At 25.5% G+C, this 13,809-nt stretch overlaps 1 protein-coding gene across 2 annotated transcripts in view; it reads right to left on the reverse strand.

The window, feature by feature from the left end:
* Positions 1–8,064: 8,064 nt before the first annotated feature.
* Positions 8,065–13,809, reverse strand: part of mas (trypsin-like serine protease domain-containing protein masquerade) — a 148,610-nt gene continuing 142,865 nt past the window's right edge. For both annotated transcript variants that reach the window (XM_075366400.1, XM_075366401.1), the window contains exons 9-11: positions 12,659–12,936; positions 9,204–9,358; positions 8,065–8,374 (exon numbers count right to left, since the gene is read on the reverse strand). In XM_075366400.1, the coding sequence (XP_075222515.1) occupies positions 8,207–8,374; positions 9,204–9,358; positions 12,659–12,936 (601 nt within the window). In that variant the 3' untranslated portion in view covers positions 8,065–8,206. The remainder of the gene's footprint in view (positions 8,375–9,203; positions 9,359–12,658; positions 12,937–13,809) is intronic.

The following is a 13,809-nucleotide window of genomic DNA, read 5'->3' on the forward strand; positions in this document are numbered from 1 at the left end:
GTAATATTCAATACTTTCCTGACTCTCTTGTAAGATTAATTTTCATTTTATAGAATTTCTTTATTTACTCTTTAACTGTTTTCTTTTATGTCGCACTGATATAAAAACAAGTTGATGAGTTACATTACCATAGAGTAGAGCAAGGCAAATTATTACTTTATGAAAAAAAACATTGTACGTAAATAAATCTTTTAATACATAATTTATAAATTATAGTATAAACGATGCATAGTAAGACAAAATAAAAACGAAAAAATGTAGAAACATGAGAAAAAGGTATCCATGTCCCTTTCTCTGGAAGGGTTATCATCCTACCAATGATCTGCATTTTGAATTATAATGAGAGAAATTATCAACAAAAGTTATCTAAAACCAGTTATAGTTTTTTCTACAACTGGCTTTTTTGCTAGTTTAATAACTTTGTAAGAATTGCACTATTTATTGTAAAAACGTTGCATTACGTAACATACCTTAATGGTTACTGTGTTATATTGCACTATCAGCCAGAAAGGAATTAACTTTACCACAAAAAGAATTTTCTTTACGAATGTTTACAAAAAAATATGTTTTGATATACAATTTTATACCAAATATATTAACGCACATTATTTACATGCATAAATAATGTGCACACTGTATTTGGTACATTATTCCTATATTCCTTACACAAAGACAAGCTTCTAGCTAAGAATTATTATTACATTTTGTTCAATATTCATCCTCAATCTGTAAAAACACGGGTTTAGTTTATGCTTTTTGAAGTTCATATAACACTTGTATTTGCCTCAACGTTTCAAAATTTATTATATTTATTTTTTGAAGAACATTGCGGAACACTAACATATCATTTTGATTTGAGACTTAATAAGGAAAAATAATGTGCTCAAAAGAATTAGAGGAATAAGCCATAGTAAAGGCAACAATAATCATTGAAAGTGAATTATCTATCCAATTTGCAAATAGATGGGAAACAACCAATAATAAATTACAGTTATAGAGTAACAAGTTAATTCAGAAAATTAATTTGTTAAAAACTAGAAAAGGTGAGGAATTATGTAATAATACAGAGGTGATCAGGATACTGATACCTGAAGGACTTAATGCAGTTGTATGTACAAAGATGGTAATAAAAAAGATCCATAATTTATTTATCCCTTAAAATATATACAAATTTATAAATAAATATAAATAAAATAAATAAATTATTAAATAAAAATAGAATAGAACAATATTTGTACATTCAATAATAAAATTAAAATACATTTTAAACAGCAATGGTTTGTTTGGTTCTTAACTATGTACTATTTAAATTACTAAACTGAGTGAGTGCAATAAAATAATTATCTGCAGACTTTTGCACATAATTAAACTTTAAAATATTACATTTTATAAATATGTGCAAATGTGTGAGATAAATAATAGTCTTAAATGAGGTAAATTACTAATAAAAATTTATCAGTGTTAACAATTATTATCTTTTGGTTTATCTTACACAAATATAAAATCAGTTTTAGGTCTCCAGCAAAATCATTAAATCATACAAAAACCATATCATTACTTCATAAAGTTATTATAATTATTAAATCATTAAAAAAAATTATGTAATATTTAATTTTAATTTAATTTGCAAAATATTACCATAAAAAAAAGGATGTAATGGATTAAAAGAAACCACAAACTTTCATATTTTTTTTTTTTTTTAATTTACATCATTTATGTCTATGTAGGTTCATTCTACTACTTTAGCGATTATTTGTTAACAAGTCAAATATCACAGCCACTACAAACTATCTGTACTATTTAACATGTTCACTACTGGTGCCATGATATATGACATAAATGATTTTGATACAATGCTGCTGCTAATATGTATATGACAGCAGTCATTTTCATTCCAAGTTGGCTTCGTATAGGTTTCAGCACATGTAGACATAAGCGGATACTAAAAGATAAACATATAGGCTTGAGAAATGTGTATTATATTTAAGCACTCAGTACAGTCCAAAATTATATGTAAGTAGTAACTTAATATACTAAAAGAATACTTCAGTACGAGTATGTTATGATTAGGCTAAAACAGTGATTACAGTGATAAAAATAATGACCGCAAAAACTTCACAACGAATATAATAAAATTACTGCTTGTTGGAAACTATGAGCTGTTAATTTCACAAAAACAACTGTACTTGAGTAAAGCTGGTTTTGTACTTATAAAAGCAGCTTTAAGATGATAATTAGATCACTGGATTATGATACTAACTGCAAAGAACATATGCTGACTGATTGGTGAAGTAAACTACAGCTTTAACCATATACATGTGTTCAAGCACACTTGATCACTGTCATAATTATCTTGAATGATGTTGTTTTACTATAATGAAAAATGAAGCATGAATTTAGAATCGCATAGCTTATTGTTCTAGATTTATAAAATTTTATTTATAGCTTTTTTTTAACCAATTTTATGAATATATTCATTCCTAGTGTTCCTCATAAAAGTTAACTGGGAACTTAGAAAACAGGAAAGTAAATTTTAATTTCTCAAGTATCTCATATTTCAGACCATATAAGAGTAAAGACAGTTATTATATCCTTCAATTAAAATATTCTCCCATATTCTTGGAAAATTTTTGGACTGTTTCAAGCTTCCAGTGGAAGTGGTGCAGTTGTAGTAACACATTAAAAACATTCTTACTTCTAATTCCATGATTCTTAGTAAAATTTGAATCTATCATCCTGTAAAAATATGGTGTAGACTCTCATGTATTTAAAGAGTCTCCCATAATTGCAAGAAAAACACATTAAAGTGTGATTCATGATAAAAATAAACAAACAGAAAAGATAAAAAATTTTTTTGGCATGCTAGTTTAGAAATATTGTTGCATAGTTTACATTCAAATAAATTAAATGGTTTCAATATATGGTGCTATGAAATAATCTGGTAATTTTTTTTTAATATTTATTCATTATTGGTTAATCAGAACAATTTTCTAAACTTATTTTTCAAACGAATATTGAACAAAATAATAATTAGAAATAATTTAAGCATAAGGTGTTGTTAACAGATGATGGTATTAGAAACAAACTCTAAGTCAAGCATCTGCTGGGTTCTGCATCACCCCTTTTTTTAAAACATAATGAAGGATCTGTGTCACTTTTCTCGTACTTCTCTGATGATTATCATAAAATCATTATATTTAATTAATTTTTTTTAAGAATAACTGCATTTGAGCAATACATGTCTCAAAACATAAATACCTTTCTTTTTAACTGATATAACTCTTGAAATCTTTGTATAAGATCAATGAAAAAGAGCATGCTTATAAAAGGCTACTTTTATACCCTATTATGAAAAATTAATTAATTTTTGAAGAAAATAGTCTAAAATTGAAAAAAGATTGGTTGATTTAAAAAAAGTAATATTAAAATTGTTTAAGTTCACAGATAACTTTTATGCAGCATATTTTATGTAAAAGATAATAATATATTAATCTTTAAAACAAGTCATGTATGGTATTTTTATTAATCCATTGTGATAAGCAATGGTTTTAAAGTTAAGCTTCATCCTTTGTAGTACAGAATGTAGTGTATGAATTGGATAAAAGTGTATTTTAATAACATAATCAATTAATTTTTAATTGATATATTGAATTAATGTGTAATTTTAACAAAATAATATGTTTTTCTATATTAATTTGAACAAGCATTATACTTATAATGAATACAAAACGTTAAATGTTACATTAAAACAAAGTAAATATTTTTATCAAGTTGATTTGATGATTCAACACCTGAAATATCATTGGGAAAAGGAATCTAGAACATAAAGTAAAATGTCAATGACCAGAACTATGGTAAAAAAATCTACAATCGCTGATCATCAAAATTAACAACATTATACTTCACTGCATGAAGTTGCATTTACTACAAACTTACCTTTACTCTAACGTGGTTTTAAAACAATAAACTTTTGAAATTATAAACCTAGAAATTAAATGTTTTTAATAACATCTTCAGTTGCCTTTTGGATCATCTCATAGACACTGAAGATGGTTGCAAGAGTGACTAACTATAGAGTTGAATACAATTATATTTGTGTTCAGTGTGTTAAAGGAAGTTGAGAGTGTGAACAAGTTAAAATGTAACATTTAACGTTAATTGGATTTAATTATTATGTGTTAACATTAATAAATTTTGAAGATATATTACAGTGAAATAGACAATAAATAACTTATTTAAATAAACTGAAAATAAACAAACAGTCAGATAATATTATGTAATAAGATTTGCGTTATTATATTTCTACATGATAAAATACATCCTTCGATTGACAATAAATTAATCCACATAAATAACATTACTGTTATTTTACATGAACAATAAATAAACTTATTATTACTAATATAACATAATTATAAATACATGTAAACTAAATGATATATTTATTTATAAATAATTTATTTTTATTAAATATACAAGTAAACTTATTTTATTTACATAAAACTAATGACCTAAATAAATAAGGCCTTATTTTCTCTAATAATACAAAATTTGTTAAAATTCTATGATAAAAAAATTATAATTCAAAATAATTAAATGATTTATAAGATTAAATAACATTTATTTAATAATAAATAATATTCCAATAAAAAAAACTTTTAAACAATAAATAAAAAGACATAAAACTCACATTTATTAAAGTAGGAGAATACTCTTAAAATAAAATGCAATTATTTTTTATAATACAAGGGTGTTATCCAGTATTTAAATAATTTTGTGTTGTTATTCGATCATTTTACTTACTTGTTTATGAATAAACTGATGATTTTGCACATAACTAAGGCTGTTGAAAGATCCACAAGAAAACTTAATAAGTTCAAGTTTTAAGTTTCTATTATGATGCCATCTGGTGGCTTCATTGAAGAATTAAACATTAATATACTTATAATATGTTATGACTGATAAATCAAGTAATGATTTTGAAAAGAACTATTTTCATGATACAGCATAATGATTCTGCCTTTGAGAGAGAACTTGTAATGTTTCTGTTCCCATTTTCAATAAATTATCTAATGAAATAAAAGATATTTTATTCAATTAATTTAAAATTAAATTTTAATTTACCTGTATGATGAAGGAACAATACATATCCAAGAAGAAAACATGTTAACCCTCTTGTTAAATATGTATGTAAATATATCTATGTAATCAATGTATTTTATACATATTAAAATTAAAAAGAATGAAATGGTTTTTCATCTGTTTTATTCCTGAGGTAAATATACTTTGCATATCAGCATGCTATATATATCAAAATGAATGCAATATTCAGTACTACAATTAACAAATTCATTTTGTTCCCCGCCACAGATAATGGCTAGTAAATATCATTACTTCAAAAATAAACTCTGATTGATGCCTCTTGTATCTCAGTATTTTACATATGTCACAAATATAAAAAAAAAACTTGAACAGATTGTGTAAAGAAAGAAATGAATTTTACTGTAAAACAATGTATTAAATAAAATAAGTAAATGTATTAAATTAAATTTAGGTCAATAAATATAATAGGTCAATAAATTTATTAAGGTCATCAAATATGGGAAATTAATGTCACAAAATAACTTTTGTTCTAGCAGGAATGCTAGAATTAAAAGTTGATATGAATCATTCGTGACCTAAAATACGTTTTTTCTAGTCACCTATCAGTAATTCTTTGATACCATTTTCTTGATCGAATCACACTTAGTTACACTGATTTTGTAGAATAACACCCTTATAACTAAAAATCATTTTAAAAAACTAGCCTATCAAAAAACTGACTTGAATTTGTTAACAATGCATAATATATAAAACTATAATTAACAAATTCAATTATACCTGTTGAATCAAATTTGTCAGAACCAAGTGAAATTTTAGTAAAACTTCACTTTAACAAAAATAAAATTCAATTTTCTTAATATCATGATCACTATCAGAACATTCTCTTTGTTCAGTAAATGCCAAATAAAATAAACAGAAAGTTAAAACCATTCAAAGTGGGTGAGCATTCAAAACACATTTGAATGTTTTAACTGAACATGCATTATTTTATCTGATAACACAAAGGAACATGTTGAAAGCACCATGTTAACAGTATTAGATGTAATTTCATAAAAAAACATCCTTTGAATAACATCTAGTTGTTTAATTTTTATTAGCATTTATTTTTAACCTTACTAATTTAACAAACAAATATTTTGAAACTTTCATAAAGAATACCATCCATGATGGCCAAAATTTAAACTATTTTTTACTTAGAGTGCTGCCAGTTTGTTTTTTTTTTTTAGGCAGCAATTATAAATTAATATCATATAGTGATAAAATTTACTTTAATATTTTTCAGATTAATTATTTAAGTAAATATATAAATTATCAAACTAAAACCGTCAAGGTGTTACAGAATACTTTTTGTCTTTTATATTCACACTCCATAGTTTTTTTAAGTTTAAGGGGCAGGAGTATATATTATACATACTGCATGTATATATAAAAATGTTTTTAAAGATAGTAACTCGTTCTTTAAAAAAAAATGAAAAAGAGAAAAAAAATTACAACTGAATTTTCATAAAACCATTTTATATAGGTGTATCTGATGTAGCTATATCATATTTATCATATAACATATTTTATATGTTATATCTGATAGTGATCATATAGGGATGTTAAATTATTGAGGAAACCAGGTGTGTAAAATAAGTAATGACAAATGCCTAGTTTATGTAAGGTTAATTGGTCTGTTTGTATGATATTAAGTGAGAAACAGACAAAAGCAGCAACTGACATGTCACAACACTGTCGAAAACAAATATGTTAACAAGACCCAATAAAAGAAAGTCTTATTTTTACAAAGGGATACAATAACGTAATACATAATAGTTTGTCAGTGAAAATGGTAACAGGGAAGAGTAATTTTTAACTGCTTAATTTTTTAATTATAACAGTATAATGTAATAAATAAAGACAACCAAGTGGTTGATTTTATTATAGTTAGACATTTTTCTATCTTAAAAATATTACTTTAATAATTAAAAAAAAAAAACAGAAATAATTAAAATTATTATTCTTACTGAAAAATCATAAGTTAGAGTTTTTAATAGATCATAACATATTGCTTGATATTGAATTTGAAACATAATTTGTCTGTTGGGTGAAGTTATTTGTCATTTATCAAATGACAAAAAGAAATTCTAATCTTTGAATATTATCTTTTTAATGTTCATCATTTTGAGAATTTTCATATCTTTTAAAAAGTAGTTAACTATTTTAACTTACTTTCTCTATCAAACAGTATTTCATGTCAAGGTTATAAGCAGAGATCAAGCATTTTAAGTATCTTATAAATTAAAAATATTTATTGATTTTTACAGTTCTTTAATAAGTAAAAAAAAAAACAAACATTTTATAATTCTGTACTTAAAAATTTCTCCCTATAGCATATTGTAGACTACAGATTTTTAAAGGCGTTATAGTTCTTCCAACCAGCTAAAGAAACTGTATTCAATTGTGTATGCTTCTGAGAGAGAAAGGAACTAACTAGCTGCTTAACCCATTGTTCTTGGCTTATACACCTTACCAGCCCTGCCTAAGCTCTGTGTAGCGGCAAATAGTAGTATTGGTGAGTATTTACCCAGACTTTGGGCTATTTGTATTACATATACACTAAAAAAGTTAATAATAATTTTCCAATTGAGCTAGTATGTGAAATACTGATTATTATTTTTTTAAACCATAATGTTACTATAATTTAAAAAAAAGTTAAGGAACACCTTTAAAATTAAAGATACTTGGTTTAATATTTTTTCACACACCTTATGTCAAATTTAAAGGTAATGAACAATATCTGGTAGTAGAATAATATTAAATCCTAATCTTGTACTTTCTAGACAGAAGTTTAGCAGCATATTTTAATAGTAAATTTATTATTATTAGTTCTTAAATATAAGAATAAATTTACTATAAAAGATAACTCATGTACATTTATCTAGTGTCACAAAATAATAATAATAAAAAACTGGTTTAATAACGTGGAAAATTTTAATTCATCTCAAATTTTTTAATATAGGTCTCTAATGAAGTCAGTATATTATACTGTTCATAATATTGACTGAAATATAAAAATAATTCAAATTCAATTTCAATTTTCATAATAATTCATTATTGGTGACTAAAGATTATTGACACTTATTATTTGATTGATCCATCCTATAAATGAAGATACTTTAACATAAACACCAGGAACGTCGACTCTGCCGCATCCAAAACCCCATGAAACCAATCCAGCTAATTCATAAAATCCATCGTCTTGACACACAAGTGGGCCACCTCCATCACCCTATTAGTAATAATAAAAAAATACATTGAAAAAGTAATATAATATTAGTTATAATCACCAATTATTATTACTAAAATTTGAATAAGTACTTTGCAATCAAAATTCATTGTCCAAACAAAAAAGACAATATATATCACATCTATATATTAATGTAAAAATCATGTCTATTTGTTATCTTATCTGCTGTTCTAACAATAACCACTAACCTGCTTGTTTCAATAACAACAGATTTTTGTTGTTGTTTATATCAGCACAAAAGTAAACAGACCCTTTGATGGTATATCAGGTGGCTACCTGAGAATAATCTGACCTCTTCTCAACTAAGGCTACCAAGTAATAATAAATATAAAAAAACAATAAAGAAATCAGATAATTATAACAAATTTAATGTGTTGTTCACACTAAATTCAGTGTTGTAAATTAATTTATAATACAAGAAAAGTATAAGGTTTATTGATTTTAATTTGACATCTCATTTAAAAATGCTAAGGCAAATAATGGTTAAAAATTTTAACCAAGAAACATTTTTTTCTAGCAGCAACTTAAATAATAAGTGCAATCAAGATATTATTTGATGCATTTTTATCAATTACAAAAAGATTTTAAAATAATTTTAGATTGCACCACAAAAAAACGAGAATTTTTTAAAGAAAAAATAATGTATCAACATGTTTATTGTCAATACCTAGAATATTATTGTAGTTAAAAATGAAAACTAAAAATATTGAAAATCACTTTTTACCTCAAGATTAAATATAATTTTAAAATTTGGTGCAATTTACCAATGTAATTTCTTAATAATATTATTATTATATCCAATCTAACTCACCTGGCAAGCATCATTTCCTTCCTCACCACCAGCACAAAAACTACTAGCTGGTAATATGAATATTTTCTCAGTAACTGCATTTATTTTTCTAATACATTCTGTGTCACTAACAATTGGAATCTCAGCCTCACGTACTCTTAGTGGAATTGGTCCAGCTATAACAAATGAATCACATAACAAAGCTCTATAGTTATGACTTAAAAAATTTTATTATAATTGAGATGAATTTATTATTACTTTTATATATATATATATATATCAACTTGTATATTTTATATAATGTGGAAAAAAGTTGTGAAATTTAGAAAATTCAGCAGCAATACTAGAAGCAAACCAAGTATATAAGGAAGACAACAAGTTAAAAAGAGATAAAAAATCATTTGAAGATTGAAAGATTTGAATTTGGAAAAAAATAATGTTGGTATTACTTATCATTGATATTGTTCAAATGTTTAGTGAAGAAATGTTGATAAATAATTTAATATTATGTATAAGATAATTTTATCAAGTTTACTTCTACTGTAATGATGATAGATGAGATAAATATAAAATAAATCATTCCAGGACTGGAAGCTGTAAGATTCATTAATGAAATAAGTTTGAAAGTTAAGAAAATAAATATTATGTCTAATTAAAATGGAATACAGGATCTAGTGATATATTTTGACTGAACAGAAAAAACCAGTAAAAACATTATTAATGAGCATTAAAAGAAAATCAGATTAGTAAAGATTAGAAAATACAATGATAGCAATGCTAAAACAATCATTTAACACAAACTAATTTTCAAAATTCTTATGAAAAAAAGAATTAAAAAAAAAATTATAATATATTTGGAATATAATTACTTGTCATTTTAATTAATAAAACTTACATTCTAAGATATAATTTAAAAAAAAAATTATGCCCAAAAAATGAAGACCACCGTTTCTGTAAACATCATTTGAAGATTAACAATGATTTTTGTATAATTTTGTTTGGAATTGTCACTATTTTATTAAAAATAGCAACTTCTGATCATCAATTGTGGTTTTCTGGAATAAACTTTCAATTCCAGAGAAAATATTTACCTGCTGACATATGTAGGGAGCAAGTAGCCTTGAGAGACACAATCTCTAAAAATAATATTTCTCAGAATCATTACTTGCATTACATTCATTGATACTCTTGCTGTACATACAGCAGCACAATTTTATTGATACTGGATCTAAGCAAAATTAAGCTTATGGTGAGCTAACTCTGATAGCTCCAATGCAAGGGAGTTGTCAGCATTTCTACGTAACAAGCTTAAATTATCAAAACTATTTGCTTATTCTTTTCAAAAAAATATGATGCAATCACTACAAAGTTATTACAGCGCTAGTTCACAGTGAACTAACCATCAGAAACTAACAAGTATTGTTTTCTTCCCAGTAACAGAAATTCTGGTTTAAAAAAGTTCTGCTTAGATGCCCAGACAAATGTAAGTGGGCCTCATAACATAACATAATGATAATTATTTCATTAACAGGAATGTTTAGAATTAATCAACACACTTTTTTCATTACTAACAGTTATGTTTGCATAGTTTTTTCATGTTCACAATTTTGTAATGGTGAAAGTGAAAATTTATGAGCATCAGCCTGTGAACATAGTAGTTTAATATACCCAGAGCAGCAGCATGTTAGGCAGCAGGGCATGGCTCCAGAGTACTGACTGATGCAATGCTTTGTCATTTATGGGAGTATACAGGGATGGGTGGGTTGCTTTTTTAAAGTTTATACTATTTCTTTGAAACCCTTAACCCAATGTTATTTCCATTGTGATTATGTGCATTAACATTGAATTACAAATAAAATAACTGCTGGGCGTGGATTATAGAATTGACTGTTTTAAAAATGTTACCAAAAGAAATACATGATGTTCCTACCACTGTTCCATTGCAATTGAAATGGCATAGTGTGGAGTTTAATGTTACTGCTCCATCTTATTCCATTGAAATAGAGAAGGATACAGTCTCTGCCAAAATTGTCTGATTTTTTTTCAGTTTTTTCCAAAACCATCTGATATGTCCTTGTATCTGCATACCTTTTGTATTTCAAATCTTGTTCTTTATAAAGAATAATGACTCTTTCTTCAATAGATCATTTTTTAATTAATTATAAATTCAGTGTAGAAAGCTGACTCTTGATATCATATATGTTCCTTGATATGCTGATATAAATTTTCCGTTAACAATTAAATGAAAAATTGTCATCCTTGATATTTCTGGTATTTACGATTGGACGTAGTTATATTTCTCACTTTAGATGGTGTTTTTGATCAACTTGTCTTATTTTTTTGTTAAAAAGATATTTCTTTGATTTATTCTTCATAACTTACTAAGTTTTTTAGCAAGTGAAGCAAGACTAAACTTTCATTTTTGATTGTTTTAAAAAAAATTAAAAATCCTTTGGTTTTTTCTTTACAGCTCACTTTTCTCTTTGTCTCTCTCTTTTCTTATTGTAATTTTCATTGCAAATTTTTATATTTACATTCATAATAAACTTTGAAAGAAAAAAACACATTTACATGTAATTACACCAACAAAAATTAATTGCAAGCAATTAATTGATACATTAATTAACAGACACTTAGTAATATAAATTATGCACTGTTACTATAAATAATAAAAAACAAAAACAATATAGAAAGAAAACACAATACTGTAAAAAAATTTAAAAAATGATGTTCTTATGACTTAAGGATTTTACTTGTATACAAATATTCTTAGAACTATTTGATTGGGAACTTATGGTTTTGTTGTTGATGTATTTTATGGTAATTAGGAAATCAACTGGAAATAAAATGACATTAGAAAGAACTGCCCATAAAAAATGTGTTAAACTGTGTTTACCATGTGGTTTGAATGTGTTTACACATAATATTTGTTGTTTCAAGTCATTGACGTTGCAACTATGGATTCTATTTTGTAGGTTTCTAATGATTTTTAAATTAATTACTGTTAACTTAGACTTATTAAAAATAGAACTTCTAGAGTTAGTTTCCCATGACATATGTCAATTGGTGCTTTGTGTTGTAATAGGCTGAAGACAAAGAACTTCAACACATCATTAATAGTTATGTTTTTTCCCTGATTAACTGATGGCTATACCAACTTCTAAATCTTTAAAAAAAATAACTCATTCTTTATACTCCAACTTTCTTGATTACATATAAAGAAAATAATATATGTATAGAAAAATGTGTGATACAAAATTAATTCCTTCATAGTATCTTTTTCAGTGTTAGGTACTGATTTTTAATAAAGATGGAAAACCTTTTCAGTACAGTGTTAGAAATATTAGAAAAAACTACAATAAAAAAAGTCACAATTCCAAAGTACTACCAACTAATCATTAATTAGTTTTTTACCTTATTTATTTTATTGATGGATAACAATCTACATTTAACTTGTAAAGAACTGAAATTTTTACCTTCTCCCATGTATCCATAACCAGTAACAGTGCACCGTTTTCCAGCAACCTGTGAAACACCTCGTGCAGGTAAACAAACTAAGCAAACTCCATCCCGTAAATCAGCTTGTCCATGAAGTTTAAGCAATGCTATATCATTATCCAATGTTTGACTATTATGATTATGGTGAATGTAAGTTGTAGCTACTCGTAATGTTTGTGCACCAGGACTACCATACTTTCTTGTAAGATCATGATCACCAACACGAACGTAGATTGCATCACCTGATCTTACTATGCTTTAAAATATAAAAAAAATCAGAAATTTAGAATATAAAAAAACTTTATTTTACCTCAATGACAATTATAAGTAAAAAAACAAAATAAGAACTTAAATATAAAAATGAAACATCTAGTTCATATATATAGTTTGTTATTGGAGTTTGATTGTATCTAAAGGGGTTTCAATAGCTTATATAAAAAGTCTATTATTGTTACATTAATAACTCAAAGATAAACTTCAGACAAAATCTAACACACTCTACTAAGCATAACTGAAAATGATCAGTCCAAGACTGAAGAAAATTAACTGTCAAGCAGAAGTGGACTAAGAGCTTTTTGCAGAAAAATCTCAAACTAAAAAAATATATATTTATTAGCTAAATTAATCAATTATTATTAATAAAATTAAAAAGAAATAAGGAAATAGATATACTATTACTAAATATTAATTAAGTGTGATTATGTTACTGACATATTAAAACAATGCATTAAAAAAAATTGTCTCCAAAATTAGCTGCCTGCCAGTGAACTGCTTCCCCTCTTAATTTATTTGCAAACTATGGAGTCATTATGTAATATAATTCATACTGTTAATATCCATCTGTCCACCCATAATAATAGTATCTAGCCTAGCTTGGAAAGTAAATGCACTGAGAATGATTTCACAACCTAATTTTAAAAACAAATATGATCAAAACTCTTCCTTTTCAGAATATTCTATTTTATTCAATAGCTATTATATAATTTTATGCTAAATGTACACCTAGTTTTTATAAAGTACTTTCAAAAAGGAATAACTTTCATGTTAAACAAAAACTTTCATGATGACAGATTTTTTTAATGATAATCATGGTTTGTTTATGCATTATGTTCTCAGGAGTTCCCTATTT

This window comes from Lycorma delicatula, chromosome 5 (assembly GCF_047948215.1).
Source record: "Lycorma delicatula isolate Av1 chromosome 5, ASM4794821v1, whole genome shotgun sequence".
NCBI lineage: Eukaryota > Metazoa > Arthropoda > Insecta > Hemiptera > Fulgoridae > Lycorma > Lycorma delicatula.